The sequence below is a fragment of the Garra rufa genome, chromosome 7 (assembly GCF_049309525.1).
Source record: "Garra rufa chromosome 7, GarRuf1.0, whole genome shotgun sequence".
Classification (NCBI taxonomy): Eukaryota; Metazoa; Chordata; class Actinopteri; order Cypriniformes; family Cyprinidae; genus Garra; species Garra rufa.
The window spans coordinates 51,302,811-51,319,386 of record NC_133367.1 but is presented as its reverse complement, the minus strand read 5'-3'; the positions used below and the strand labels follow the sequence as shown (position 1 = coordinate 51,319,386).

The 16,576-nt window shown below is 30.1% G+C and overlaps 1 protein-coding gene across 1 annotated transcript in view; it reads left to right on the top strand.

The window, feature by feature from the left end:
* The window catches only part of lcor (ligand dependent nuclear receptor corepressor), a 58,461-nt gene that overhangs the window by 30,171 nt on the left and 11,714 nt on the right, over window positions 1-16,576 (top strand). The window contains exons 2-3 of the mRNA XM_073844856.1: window positions 7,799-7,864; window positions 16,230-16,309. Of these exons, the coding sequence (XP_073700957.1) occupies window positions 7,799-7,864; window positions 16,230-16,309 (146 nt within the window). The remainder of the gene's footprint in view (window positions 1-7,798; window positions 7,865-16,229; window positions 16,310-16,576) is intronic.

Genomic DNA, 16,576 nt, shown 5'->3' with positions numbered 1-16,576 from the left:
AAAATCCTTGGACCACAATGATGAGCTGTTTCTGCTGAGGTTTCAATGTAACGGAAAAACGTGAGGAAGCTGATGAAGCGGAAAAAACGAGCGCGTCGCACCGCGTGCGCGTCGCGACCACGTCGCTTCCATTATGCGCGCGCAAGACGCGCATCTACATTTGAAATAACGAACTTGATCGCGCAAAAGACGCTACATGTGAACGGCCCCAAAAGCCTACTTATCTGTCTCTCTTCTCCAGTGGGCTAATCCAAAAAAGTGAAAACAATGGGGGTGTTCTGAAAACAGACTGTTCCCTGTGAAACAGGGGTGCTCTGAAAACACCCCCATTAGCAATTAGTGCTTTCCACCAAAGCACGGCCAAACTGATGAAATGAGCGCGGCAAAAAATCGACCAATCAGAATTTTGGTCAAAACAGACCGTATCGACCAATTAATCGACTAATCGACTGGGACGTTACAGCCCTAAATATGTGACCCTGAACCACAAAACCAGTCTTAAGTAGCACGGGCATATTTGTAGCAATAGCCAAAAATATACTGAATGGGTCAAAATGATATTTTTTTCTTTTATGCCAAATATCATTAGGATATTAAGTAAAGATCATGTTCCATGAAGATATTTTGTAAATTTCCTACCATAAATATATCAAAACTTATTTTTCTCAGTAGTAATATGCATTGCTAAGAACTTAATTTTCACAACTTTTAAGGCGATTTTCTCAATATTTAGATTTTTTTTTATTTTTTGCACCTTCAGATTCCAGATTTTCAAATAGTTGTATCTCGGCCAAATATGGTCATATCCTAACCATCCATACTTCAACGGAAAGCATATTTATTCAACTATTTCTGGTTTTTGTCAAAATTGTGAAAAGTATTTCCAAAAGAAGTCTAACGTAATGCTATTCTTTATCACAAATATCTTTGCATTATTGTGTACTGAAGCAATTATCACTTATAAATTCAAGTCAATTTAATGAGGGTTTTGTGGATTTTCGGAAGGGTATTCAGGGATTTTTCGTCAAAAGTATAAAAAGTATTTCTGAAACATTATTACAAAAACAAGTCTAATATGTGACCCTGAACCACAAAACCAGTCTTAAGTAGCACGGGCATATTTGTAGCAATAGCCAAAAATATACTGAATGGGTCAAAATGATATTTTTTTCTTTTATGCCAAATATCATTAGGATATTAAGTAAAGATCATGTTCCATGAAGATATTTTGTAAATTTCCTACCATAAATATATCAAAACTTAATTTTTTTCAGTAGTAATATGCATTGCTAAGAACTTAATTTTCACAACTTTTAAGGCGATTTTCTCAATATTTTTTTTTTTTTTTTTTTTTTTGCACCTTCAGATTCCAGATTTTCAAATAGTTGTATCTCGGCCAAATATGGTCATATCCTAACCATCCATACTTCAACGGAAAGCATATTTATTCAACTATTTCTGTTTTTTTGTCAAAATTTTGAAAAGTATTTCCAAAAGAAGTCTAACGCAATGTTATTCTTTATCACAAATATCTTTGCATTATTGTGTACTGAAGCAATTATCACTTATAAATTCAAGTCAATTTAATGAGGGTTTTGTGGATTTCCGGAAGGGTATTCAGGGATTTTTCGTCAAAAGTGTAAAAAGTATTTTACAAAAACAAGCCTAATATGTGACCCTGAACCACAAAACTAGTCTTAAGTAGCACGGGTATATTTGTAGCAATAGCCACGAAATGTCTTCATGGAACAGGATCTTTACTTAATATCCTAATGATTTTTGACATTAAAAAACTTAGATAATTTTGACCCATGCAAGTTATTTTTGGCTATTGCTACAAATATACCCGTGGTGTTTTTTAGTATATTTAAGCATAAATGCACCGCTAGACAAGTAGTGAACACATCTAGTTAACATTTATAGTTAATATCAGGCTGTTGTAAGGATTTGCAACAGAAAAATGTTTAAAAAGCATGAAAAATTATTGTTGATTATTAATAGAGATTAAAATGACAGTTTCTGTAATAAAAGGTGCCAACTTTTTTGTACTTTTTAGCTAGTATTATATAAACCTTAAACCCAATAATAACATAATAAAACCTTTTAATCACCAAAATGACATGTTAATCAGAAATGATGGAAATTGCTATAATTTAAAACATAGTTTTAAGGATATGTAGCAAATCAAGTTTTTAATACATTTTGACAATTTAAAATATAAAGTCAAGGACAAGGTTAAAATCTCTACAAAATAAGATTTCTACTTTCTACTAAGTAGATCTACTTAAAATTTACACTGTAATTAAAAGTTAACTGCCAATACAGCTTTCTAATCTAAATTAAAATAGCCATCAATAAAGTCTTCTCCGTCGTATGAAGTAGCACCAACCTTGAAAGAAGGTAAGATCTTTTATGAGTCCTGGTCCAAACAGCCCCTCCAAAATGCTTTCAAACCCTGTGAACACCCATCATATACTGTTAAGTGTTTCTTTTATAGCACTTTATCTTTTTGTGTCAATAGATTTCAATTACAATACATATTTTTAAAGGCCGTTTTCTGAACATGAGTTTTTTTTTTCTCCTACACTCAGCCATAAATCTTCACTTCAGTAGCACTTACACACATCAAAATGTACATCTTTATTTCTGTCTGTATCCTAAAGGTTTTTACAGAGGGATTTGTTCATATGTAATAAGCTTGATTTTATACAACATTTTATTCCCCCAAAACAGTAAAAAGTACGTTTTTTTTCTGAATTATGGAGTGACAAAATGAGATACTCAAAATCCCCTCTGTAAGAACATTTTACTCTGATATTTCAAAAAGACTAAACAAGAATTTTAAAACTGACTTCATCCAGTGTTTAGATTTTTTTTATTATTTTTTTGTACCCTATTCAGTATTCACCTGCTGTGCCTCGCCTTAAGTAGCATGGGTATATTTAAAAAGGATGTGTTAAAAACAACACAACCTGTGTTGTTTCTTAACACACCTTTGTGTCTAGTTAAGGACAACACATTTTGTGTTAGTTTTAACAGTTTTTTATAAATTTATAATTTTATAATTTTATAAATACACAATTTGTGTCAAGTATGTGTTATTTTTGAACTAATCTTGTATGCAATAAAGACACTGCAAACTAATGTATAGTTTAAACACAATTTATTAAACCTGCTACTACTAACAATTACATAAAAACTCAAAAAGGTTAAAAAAAAAAGAGAGGTAAACAATCACAATACAGTCATTTCAACATTTCAATTGTTTCTTGAGTAAAAAGTTATTAATGGTTTATAAAATTTGTAAATTTTTAAAAAATGTGGTATTTGACAACCACTTAAGCATTAATGGTTTTATTTACATATTTTCATCAGCATACAAGTGATGGTGAGGGTCGTGAGATGAAGTCTCTCGTTTGTCTCTGTCATGTCAGTAACTGCCAGAAGCGCTTCAGGAGTGTCTTCCATTCAAAGCTGCAAGAGTAAAATAAAGATACTTTTGTTATTTATAGGCTACACATAGCGAATATTGTAAAATAGCGATAGCTAAAAAGGCAAGAAAAGCTTAAGCATCAGAGATTATGTTAGCAGAGGTGGGTAGAGTACCCAAAATCTGTACTCGAGTAAAAGTACAAGTACTTACGGAATATTTACTCAAGTATGAGTAAAAGTAACAACCTTAATAGTTACTTGAGTAAGAGTAAATAAGTATCCGATGGAAAAAGTACTCAAGTAGCTAGTTACTAGTTACTATCTGATTGATATGAAGTGAAAACCCTGAATTTCACTTCGGGCAGGTGCTCTTCAGATTTTGGTAGCCCGAAAATTAATTTAACTAGCCCAAATAAAAAGACCTTTTTTTTTTTTTAAATATAGAAAATCAGATAGGAGTCTAATCAAAAATGTTTTAATACACAAATATAAACAAATATCAAGGAAGTAATTTATTTCATTATATTTATTTCATTTCATAGTGTATCTGCAGAATTTTTAAATATTAATTTAAAGCAATTCATAACCCTTTTTAAGATCTGCAAAAGTAAAATAAACAGTAATGAGATTGAACAATGTAAAGTAGAATATTAAGCCATAAAATGGCATGATTTAAAATTCAGATACAGTTTCACACAAAAACTAAATTCGTTACACTATGGCATTTCATCCTTTATAACATTAAAAGGGATAAATTGAGTGTATAATTTATTGTATTTGTTTAAAACATAAACTCTGTGTTTGCTGCATAAAAATATGGGTCGATAATTGCAATCATTTGACCATAAACAGCTGAAAAAAATGTATTGGAAATTAAAAATTAATTCTCTGTCACAAGGGGGCGCTTTAGGAGCACTAAAATATTACGGTTTCCATAGTAACAGCTGTACATTAACGCAGTTTTAACGTAGCATTAACACAGTTTTATCAGACATGAAATGAAAATTCAAACGACACGTTTCTGAGGACAGTAACGGAGGAACGCCATCAAATGTAGCGAAGTAAAAGTAAAGTTTTTTCACTATTAATGTACTTGAGTAAGAGTAAAAGTACCTATCTTTAAATATACTCTAAAACAGTGTTGTTTTTGACAACCATCTTAGATTTAGTCTTAGTCTTAGTCTTTTGGACTAAAATGGTTATTAGTTTTAGTTAAATTTTAGTCACTTCTATATGTGATAGTTTTAGTCCAATTTTAGTCGACGAAAAGTCAAGAAGGTTTTAGTCTAGTTTTAGTCGACGAAAAGTCAAAAAGGTTTTAGTCTAGTTTTAGTCAAAAAAAGGGGAAAAAGTAGTCTTTTAAGAAATTAATGTAGGTCAGTAAGTATTTTGCTGTTGGGTAGTGTCACTTATAAGTTGTGAAAATAGCAGATCTATAGTTCAGCACAATGTGAACTTCCGGATCGACTATTTTTACCAATAATTACAATAATGAAGGAATGTTTTAAAACATAAAAGACAACCAAGGATGGAATGCTAAAACGGCTTGCCATAGTAGTATGGCAAAGAGTATTTAATGCTAAAACGGCTTGCCATAGCGGCAGATATTTTTCGGTTTTAATTGGCATGCACAATAAGCAGAAATGTCATGCATTTTAAACGCCTGACAGACCACCCACTAACATTTTCGTCTATTCTCGTCTCGTCAACGAAAACTCACACACGTCTCGTCATGTTTTAGTCATCAACGAGCCAATTTTATCTCGTCATCGTCTCGTTATCGTCATGGAAAAAAGTGGCGTCAACGAAATGATTTCGACGAAAACAACACTGCTCTAAAAGTACTAGTTACCCCAAAAATTTACTCAAGTAAATGTAACGAAGTAAATGTAATTCGTTACTACCCACCTCTGTATGTTAGCGTTAGGGCAATTTGCACAATACATGGCACCACGAATGTTCATTTTCAAAGAGAAAGACGCGACGAACGAATGCATTTCCTCATGTGAAGCACTACAACGTGTCAATGATTAATTAAAAGCGATTCTGTTCACAATTAATCTAACAAAAGAAACTGTAAAGCTTGTTAAAATAAGCAGCCCACCGTCGAGATGTGCAGCAGCCGCAGCTCGCATTGAGGCAGTTTTCCGGCTACCACGTATATGTGCCAAATGCCCCTCGACCGTCTCCAAACGATCACAAAAGACATTTTAAAAACATATAATGGCAAATACAAACGTTTCTTACCTTCACACATCGACGTCATGTTCTGACGATGAAGCTGGAGGAAATTTGCTTGTCTCAGTAGAATAACGGCTCATGAAGTGAAGCAAGCAGCAATGTGATTGGCTGATATTGAACACATATGTGACCCTGGACCACAAAACCAGTCATAAGGTTAAATTTTACAAAACTGAGATATATACATCATATGAAAGCGCAATAAATAAGCATTCTATTGATGTATAGTTTGTTAGGGTAGGACAATATTTGGCCGAGATACATCTATTTGAAAATCTGGAATCTGAGAATGCAAAAAAATCAAAACACTGAGAAAATCACCTTTAAAGTTGTCCAAATTAAGTTCTTAACAATGCATATTACTAATCAAAAATTACATTTTGATAGGTTTACAGTAGGAATTTTACAAAAAATCTTAATGTAACGTGATTTTTACTTAATTTCCTAATGATTTTTGACATAAAAGAAAAATCAAAAATTTTGACCCATACAATGTATTTTTGGCTATTGCTACAAATATACCCCAGCGACTTAAGACTGGTTTTGTGGTCCAGGGTCACATATTGTGTTAGACACACTGTGTTGGATATTTTCTTTTTCCTTTTTCGTTACAAAGTAACACAAAATGTGCTAAAATAGACATAACACAAACAATGTGTTAAAAATGAACACATCCTTTTTGAGAGTGTTGTAGCAATTGCCAAAATGACATTGTATGGGTCAAAATAATCAACTTTTCGTTTGTGCCAAAAATCATTAGGATATTAAGATCATGTTTCATGAAGATATTTTGTAAGTCTCCTACTGTAAATATATCAACACTTAATTTCTGATTAGTAATATGCATTGTTTAGAACTTCATTCGGACACTTTTTTAGGGGATTTTCTCAATATTTTGATTTCAGATTTTCAGATAGTTGTATCTCGGCCAAATATTGTCTTATCTTAACAAACCATACATCAATGGAAAGCTTATTTATTCAGCTATTTCTATGTTCAGTGCACGTTTTATGTACAGTACTCAATCATTTAGTGCCAAAGCAATTATCACTTATACATTCAAGTCTTTTAAATAAGTGTTTTATGGATTTTTAGAAGAGTGTTATTGTCCAAATTGTAAAAAGTATTTCTAAAATGCAATTACAAAAACAGGTCTAACATAATGTTGCGCTTTATCACAAATATCTTTACGTTCTATGTACAGTACTCCATCATTGTGTAGCGATGCAATTATCCACTAGAGCTTGAAAACCGCTGTGGTTTTAGCAGTAATGCTGTGCATTTAATGGACTGGAATGTTGGAACACTTTGAAGTGCTCATTTTTTGTTTTCAAAGCCTCCTTTGTAGCCAGCAACAATTTAGAATGCATGCTTTATAAGCAAACTGCAGCGGGAACAACTGATGAATAGTGAATCGCACTAACTAAGACTGGCCGCTTGCGCTTCTGTCAGAAAGACAGCCGTCTCCTGAAGGACAAAAACTTGTGATCATGTTCTTCTTAATTACTGCAAGAGCATAACTGAGGACGTTATTGAACAATGCCTTAAACAACTCGAGAAAATGTCACTGTGATCCGTTCAAGTTTAAGTGTGTCGTTTATATACTGGAGAATGCACATAATGATATTTTATTCATGTGAATTATTTTAATTATGATGCCTTTTTTTGCCTAGTCTTGATCATTTTTCTTTAATTAGGAATTCGTAACGTGTGTGTGAAGGTAAAACTCTCAAAAAGGTTGCATTTCCTTTTCTAAATCACCAAAACTGTAGGCATTCACTTTTTGACGTTCAGATGTCTGCGCTGCGTTTGATTCCGTTCCAAGATTTCCTTTCTAAGAATCGCTACTATAAAACAAGTTATAGTAATTCTTCTCTCTCTCTCTCTTTTTTTTTGTTTCCCATTTTAGCAAATTCTTCAGGGTGTATTCATGCAACTCTGCACTTGAGCCCGTATTTGCGGTTAATTAAATTGAGTGGCAGTATTAAATCGGCAAAGCATTGATTTAGTTCATAAAATTGAAAGCAGTTTGTGCACGTGTGGGGGTGGACGTGGGTGGACGTGTGATTTGTACTTATAGACCTTCCACGGAGCTAATACGAATATACCTTTGTCTTCTTCACAGGGTTTGAAAGCATTTTGGAGGGGCTGTTTGGACCAGGACTCGTAAAAGATCTTACCCTCTTTCAAGGTTGGTGCTACTTCATACGACGGAGGGGACAGCTATATTGATGGCTACTTTAATTTAGATTAGAAAGCTGTATTGGCAGTTAACTTTTAATTACAGTGTAAATTTTAAGAAATCTTATTTTGTATAGATTTTAACCTTGTCCTTGACTTTATATTTTAAATTGTGAAAATCCATTAAAAACTTGATTTGCTACATAAACTTAAAGCTATGTTTTAAATGATAGCAATTTCTGATTTTCCGATGTCATTTTGTAGATTAAAAAGCTTTATTATGTTATTATTGTGTTTAAGGTATATATAATAGTAGCTAAAAGATTACAAAAAAGGTCGGCTGCTTTTATTACAGAAACTGTCATTTTAATCTCTATTAATAATCAACAATCATTTTCCATGCTTTTTAAACACATTTTTAAACACATCTGTTACATTTCAGTGACGTGTTTATGCTTAAATATACTAAAAAAAACAGCACGGGTATATTTGTAGCAGTAGGCAAAAATAAATGGCATGGGTCAAAATTATCGCTTTGTTTTTTTTATGCTAAAAATCATTAGGATATTAAGATATTTTGTAAATTTCCTACTGTAAATATTTTAAAATCTAATTTTTGATCAGTAATATACATTGCTAATAATTTCATTTGGACAACTTTAAAGTAATTTTCTAAGTATTTCGTTTTTTTTGCACCCTCAGATTTTCAAATAGTTGTATCTCAGCCTAACAAACCATACAAGTACAAAAAAGTTGCAGACTTTTATTACAGAAACTGTTGTTTTAATCTCAGAATGCTTTAAACATAATATATAATCTAAGATATTTGAGACATGACTATGTTCAACGTTGTAGATATCATCAACATATTTTATATGTTTCATGGTTTTTAAACACATTGTTCTTTTGCATATCCTTACAACAGCCTAATATTATTTATAAATGTTAAGTAGATGTGTTAATTACCTGTCTAGCAATGCATTTATGCTTAAATATACTAAAAACAGCATGTTTATATTTGTAGCAATAGCCAAAAATAAATTGCATGGGTCAAAATTGTCGATTTTTTTTTTTATGCCAAAAATTATTATGATATTAAGTAAAGATCATGTTCCATGAAGATAATTTTGTAAATTTATTGTAAATATATCAAAACTTAATTTTTGATTGCTAAGAACTTCATTTGGATGTATTTAGATTTTTTTTTGCACCCTCAGATTGCAGATTTTTAAATAGTTGTATCTCAGCCTAACAAACCATACAAGTACAAAAAAGTTACCGACTTTTATTACAGAAACTGACATTTTAATCTCAGAATGCTTTAAACATAATATATAATCTAAGATATTTGAAACATGACTATGGTCAACGTTGTAGAATATCATCAACATATTTTATATGTTTCATGGTTTTTAAACACATTGTTCTTTTGCATATGTGATGTAAGATATTTGAGACAGGATTTATGTACAACGTTGTAGAATATCTTCAACGTATTTTTATTACCAGTTTATGCTTAAAGATACTAAAAAACAGCATATGTATATTTGTAGCAATAGCCAAAAATAAATTGCATGGGTAAAAATTAACATTTATTTTATTTTTTATGCCAAAAATCAGTAGGATATTAAGTAAAGATGATGTTCCATGAAGATATTTTGTAAGTTTCCAACCGTAAATATATCAAAACTTAATTAGTGATATGCATTGCTAAAAACTTAATTTGGAGAACTTTAAAGACGATTTCCTCAGTATTTAGTTTTTTTGCACCCTCAGATTTTCAAATAGTTGTATCTCAGCCTAACAAACCAAACAAGAACAAAAAAATTGCCGACTTTTATTACAGAAACTGACATTTTAATCTCAGAATGCTTTAAACATAATGTAATTTGAGATATTTGAGACATGACTATGTACAACATTGTAGAATATCTTCAATGTATTTTTATATTGCTAATGCCTTTTAAACACATTGTTCTGTTGCATATCCTTACAACGGCCTAATATTAACTATAAATGTTAAGTAGATGTGTTTACTACCTGTTTAGCAATGTGTTTGTGCTTAAATATACTAAAAAACAGCACAGGTATATTTGTAGCAATAGCCAAAAATAAATTGCATGGGTCAAAATTAACATTTTGTTTTTTTTTTTATGCCAAAAATCATTAGGATATTAAGATGATGTTCCATGAAGTTATTTTGTAAGTTTCCAACCGTAAATATATCAAAACCTAATTTTTTATTAGTGATATGCATTGCTAAAAACTTAATTTGGAGAACTTTAAAGACGATTTCCTCAGTATTTCGATTTTTTGCACCCTCAGATTACAGATTGTGAAATGATTGTATCTCAGCCTAACAAACCATACAAAAAAGTACAAAAAAGTTGCCGACTTTTATTACAGAAACTGTCGTTTTAATCTCAGAATGCTTTAAACATAATATGTAACTTAAGATATTTGTCTACCGACGTGTTTATGCTTAAATATACTAAAAACAGCATGGGTATATTTGTACCGATAGTCAAAAATAAATTGCATGAGTCAAAATTAACGATTTGTTGTTTTTTTTTTTATGCCAAAAATCATTAGGATATTAAGTAAAGATCATATTTCATTAAGATATTTTGTAAGATTCCAACCGTAAATATATCAAAACTTAATTTTTGATTAGTAGTATGCATTGCTAAGAAGTTCATTTGAACAACTTTAAAGTGTATTTTCTCAGTATTTTTATTTTTTGCACCCTCAGATTGTAGATTTTCAAATAGCTGTATCTCAGCCTAACAAACCAAACAAAAAAGTACAAAAAAAGCTGTCGACTTTTATTACAGAAGAGATTTTCTTATTACAGAGATTTTAATCTCAGAATGCTTTAAACATAATATGTAATTTAAGATATTTCAGACATGACTATGTACAATGTTGTAGAATATCTTCAATGTATTTTTATATTTTTCATGCTTTTAAAACACATTGTTCTGTTGCATATCACAACAGCCTAATATTAACTATAAATCTTAACTAGATGTGTTCACTACTTGTCTAGCAACGCGTTTATGCTTAAATATACTAAAAAACAGCACAGGTATATTTGTAGCATTAGGCAAAAATAAATTGTAAGGGTCAAAATGATCAATTTGTTTTCTTTATGCCAAAAATCATTAGGATGTTAAGTAAAGATCATGTTCCATGAAGATATTTTGTAAATTTCCTACTGTAAATATTTTAAAACTTAATTTTTGATTAGTGATATGCATTGCTAAGAATTTCATTTGGACAACTTTAAAGGCATTTTCTAAGTATTTAGATTTTTTTGCACTCTTAGGTTCGAGATTTTCAAACAGTTGTATCTCAGCCTAACAAACCATACAAAAAAGTAAAAAAAAAGTTGCCGACTTTCATTACAGAAACTGGCATTTTAATCTCAGAATGCTTTGAACATAATATGTAATTTAAGATATTTGGGACATGACTCTGTACAAAATATCTTCAGCGTATTTTTATATTTTTCATGCTTTTGAAAACACATTGTTCTGTTGCATATCCTTACAATAGCCTAATATTAACTATAAATGTTAACTAGAAAGGTGCAAAATAAAAAACTAAATATTGAGAAAATCACCTTTAAAGTTGCCCAAATGAAGTTCTTAGCTATGCATATTACTAATCAAAAATTAAGTTTGATATTTACTAAATATCTTCATGGAACATGATCTTTACTTAATATTCTAATGATTTTTAGCATTTAAAAAAAAGATAATTTTGACCCTTGTATTCGATGTATTGGATGTATTTTTGGCCATTGTTACAAATATACCCGTGCTACTTGAGACTAGTTTTGTGGTCCAGGGTCACATATTAAACTTGTTTTTAAGCATATTTAAGCATAAACGCGTCACTAGACAGGTAGTGGACACATCTAGTTAACATTTATATTTAATATTAGGCTGTTGTAAGGATATGTAACAGAAGAATGTGTTTAAAAAGCATGAAAAATATATCACGCTTTATATCAAAATATATCATGTATATCAATATATTTCATGTCTCAAATATCTTAAATGACATATTATGTTTAAAGCATTCATTAAAATGTCTAAATCTCAATTCTATTTAACACTTACGACTGATTTTGTTGTCCAGGGTCACATATTTGAGTTGGTTCATGCATTTTATGTTGGACGCTTCAGAAATGTGAAGTAACTTCTCATCTATACTGTATAGCTAAGCCAAAGCCTAACTTTTAGTTTGCAGTTTCATACCTAAACTTCTAAATGGCCAAATCTTCCATACTGCACCTTTAAATAAACTAATTAGAATGTAAACTTTTTTTTTTTTTTTTTTTTTTTTTTGGTTCACCTAAACACAAAATTGCTCCATTTGGTTCTGCAGTACCGCAGGGCTCTGTTCTAAGCCTGTTAGTCATTTTGTAAATTCATTAAATATAATTAATCAATCTAAATGCAGTTTAGCAGTTTAACTAGAAAATCTTCAAATGATCTGTTTCCATATTTTGATTTATGTCAATAATCATTATGATATTAAGTAAGGATTAAGTTCCATGAAGATATTTTGTAAATTTCCAACCTTAAATGTATCAAAACTTTATTTTTGATTAGTAATATACTGCAAAATAATTTTTTTTTCTTGTTTTCTAGTATAAATATTTAAAAATTCTTGAATCGTGATGCATTCACTGGACAAGTAAAATGAAAAAAGTTAAATTAAGATATTATGTCTTATTTTCTGACAAAAATACCCAAATTTTGTGTTTTTGCCTAAAACAAGCAAAAATATCTGCCAATAAGGGCAAGAAAGATGGCAGATATTTGTGCTTGCTTTAAGCAAAAACTAACTTAATTTGCATTTTATTTTTCCACTCATTTTACCTGTCAAGTAAATAATATTTATACTAGAAAACAAGTTAAAAACACAAAGGAAGAAAGTCATTTTTTCAGTGTATGCACTGCTAAGAACTTAATTTGGACAACTTTGAAGTTCATTTTCTCACTTCTTATTTATTCATCTTCCAGATTTATACATTTCTATTTTAATTGACACTTATGACTGATTTTGGGGTCCAGGTTTACATATTTGAGTTGGTTCATGCATTTTATGTTTCACTCTTCAGAAATGTGAAGCAACTTCTTATCCGTACTGTATAGTTACAGTATAGTTTTAGTTTGCAGTTATTCACCTAAACCGCTAAATGGCCAAATCTTTCATACTGCACCTTTAAATAAACTAATTAGAGTATAAAAAGTTATTGTTGTTGTTCACTCAAACAAAATTGCTCCATTTTCTTCTGGAGTACAGCAGGGCTCTAATCTAAGACCTTTAGTCATTTTGTAAAATCATAAAATAAAATATAATTGCACATTGAACTGTTCAGTCAGAAGAACCGTTTATGAGCTTAAATAAAGCGAAATGAAAATTGCATATTTAAACATGAATATAAACACGACTTAAGTGTTTTGCTCTTTGCTCTCTTGAGCTGCAAATTAAAACTTCACAAAGTGAACATTTGTGCGTTGGAGAAAAAAGGTCATGATTTTCCAAAGTTTAGACTTAGATCCTGGTAAAAAGCAAAAAGGGTTACCTAAAATTCACATGGCGCAAAATGAAATAGCCTTCTAGGTGGAAGTGTTAATGAACTTTAAAAGTTGCCCACGTGAATAATTTGTTTTGATTTTCTTTGATCGTCTAATGATCGTATAATGGCTTGTAACAGATGTCACAACATTTCTTTTAATAGTCACCTTTTTGTCTTTTAATTACCTGTTCTGCATTTTAATTTCTTCATTATGAAAATATCAAATATGTCCGTATACCTGCGACATACATGAAATATTCAAGAACAGAAGACTGTCTCCTCCCGGGTTATTTCACAGTCAGTCGGTCAAGTCCTAAAAATAAACAAAATGTCCTTGTCATGTGATTGCTAGCTAGCGGCTATAATCAGAAACGGTGTTAGAAATCTACTCTGTCAAAGATCATAACAAAGAAAAACATTTAAGGGGGTCATACATGGGGTCAAGATTTATCACTTTAATTCCCCCCCAAGGCCCACTTATTCTAGTCAAGGTTTCTTACACCAAAAACCATTGTGATTTCATTACTCATGACCATTTGCACATGACTCGTTTGAGGGCATTTCTAAAGAAAAATTGATATGTGGGTTATTGTAAGTATATTTTAAGTCAATTAACAATCCATATGTAGTTAAATATTATGTCATTCTTACACTTAAACATTTTGAAGGTATTTCAAAGCAATTTCAGTGGGTGTTCGGTCAGAATGTAAAAAATACGTAAATATTTAGATTATTACTCAGGATTTTGAGTAAAATAATGTTGTCGTGATTCGTCGTTTCTAATCGACTATTCAATTTCATTTTGCCTGCGTCGATTAACCGACAAAATACCGGAAGTGGCGCGTTTCATGGACGAGAATCCATAACTCATTGGTATTATTTATATATATATATATATATATATTATTTTTTATTTTTTTTTTTAAGTCATTTTAAAGGTTGTTGTTCACTTACATCTAATTTATTACCACACAAAAAAATAATTATAATTATAGGGCCCTATCCATTTTATTTTCAAATTCATTCTTTTCCGTTATTTTTTCTATACTCTGTTTAAATGGTTAAATTATTTTTTTTAATCAAAAAGTTGTGTAATTAATTGAGTTTTACAGTTTTTTTTTTTTACCAAATTCTTTTCCATTACTTTTCTGTATTGCATTTTAATGGTTTCATTAAATTTTAATAATCAAAAGCATCTCCAATTAATTGATTTTACTAAGGCAAGACACTGCAGGTAAATAGGGTAAAAAAAACGACTAATAGTTATCACCTTACTTTCCCAGTTGATTGATTACATTTTTTTGGTAAAAAGTTTTCTAAAATGTTAGGTTTTAATATGCAAATGAGATGACATTTAATGAAATATGCGCTAATTTGCATACATTTCTAGTACAAAAATCTAAACACTGGATGAAGTCAGTTTCAAAATTCTTGTTTAATTTTTTTTTTTTGACATATTAGAGTCAAATGTTTTTACTGAAGAAATTGTGGGCATCTCATTTTGTCCCTCCTTAATTCAGAAAATACTTAGAACAGACAGAACACAATATATACATTTTTTACAGTTTTTGGGGGAATAAAATGTATAATCAAGTAAATTAGATATTACCAAATTACTCTGTAAAAACCTTAAGGATATAGACAAGATTAAAAATGTAAAGTTTGGTGTGTGTAAGTGCTACTGAAGTGGAGATTTATGGCTCAGTGTAGAAGATAAAACTTATTTTGAGAAAAAACGGCCTTTAAAAATATGTATTGTAATTGAAATCTTTTGACACAAATAGATAAAGTGCTATAAAAGAAACACTTAACAGGGTCTTTTGGATGTTTTATTTCCACTAGTCTGAAAAAAAAAAACAACACAAAAAAGCCCAAAATCTCAAGCTTGACAGTTGCATGAAAAAACTGTGTTTTTGCCTGCAGTGTCTCCCCTTAAAAATAAAATGTTAAAATAAAAATATAATATAATTAATTATATATAAAACAAAAAATAAAATAAATAATAATAATTATGTATGTATATATATATATATATATATATATATATATATATATATATATATATATATATATATATATATATATACATATTAAAATAATGAAATAAGAGGTATAACAAAAAATATCACTCTGCTCTAAATTCTAAACATTAAAATTAAAAAAACATGCAGTGAAATTGAACAAGTTTACTTCGATTGCAATTTTCAGTAAGAGCAATAATTCAGTTGTGCAAACTCAAATAAATAGCCCACAATTTTCTTGAAAAAGAGGCTTCTTTCTTTATATTTATTATTTTTAAATGTTATAATATAATATATATATGATTAATTTAAATATTACTTTATAATATTTACAATATAAATTAAATAATATAATATAGTAAATATTATAATATAATGAAATATGAGTTATAACAAAATATCACTCTGCTCTAAATTCTAAACATTAAAATGAAAAAACGCATTGAATTTGAACAAGTTCACTTCTATTGCAATTTTCATTAAGAGTAATAATTCAGTTTTGCAAACTCAAATAAATAGCCCAACATTTTCTCGAAAAACAGCAAGGCTTCTTTCTTTACATTTATAATATATATTTAAAACAAGAAAAAAAAAAGACATAGCATGATTTGGGGTGTAGGACAAACATATTATTAGTATTATTTTTAAATGCATTATTATTAATAATTGGCCAACGTGTTTGTTGTAATATGTTGCAAAGTGTATTTATTGTTTGTTTATAAACGGACAGCACTGATGATATTTATTTTCTCTTGCAGATTGTGAGCCGGAGGGTGTGTCAGATTGGTCGTTTAATGAAAATTGTCTCTTTTGCTGCTTAAGACGTGAAAAAGTGAAGGTAATTAATCTCACTCTTAATTCCCCATATTACCACATATTACATGGATCCATTGAACGTATCAACAACACAGCATGTTTGTAGTAGCTGGGTCACTGCTGTTGAAAGCGGAAAATAGGAGATGCTCATTAACGCTTTCAATGTTTATCAGTCAAATGACAAGTAATTATTATTATTATTGTAAAGTTTCGTTAAGCCGTTACTCCACAACACATCTTCATGTGTGACAGATGAATTGTGAAGGAACTACAACACTGTCAATCATTT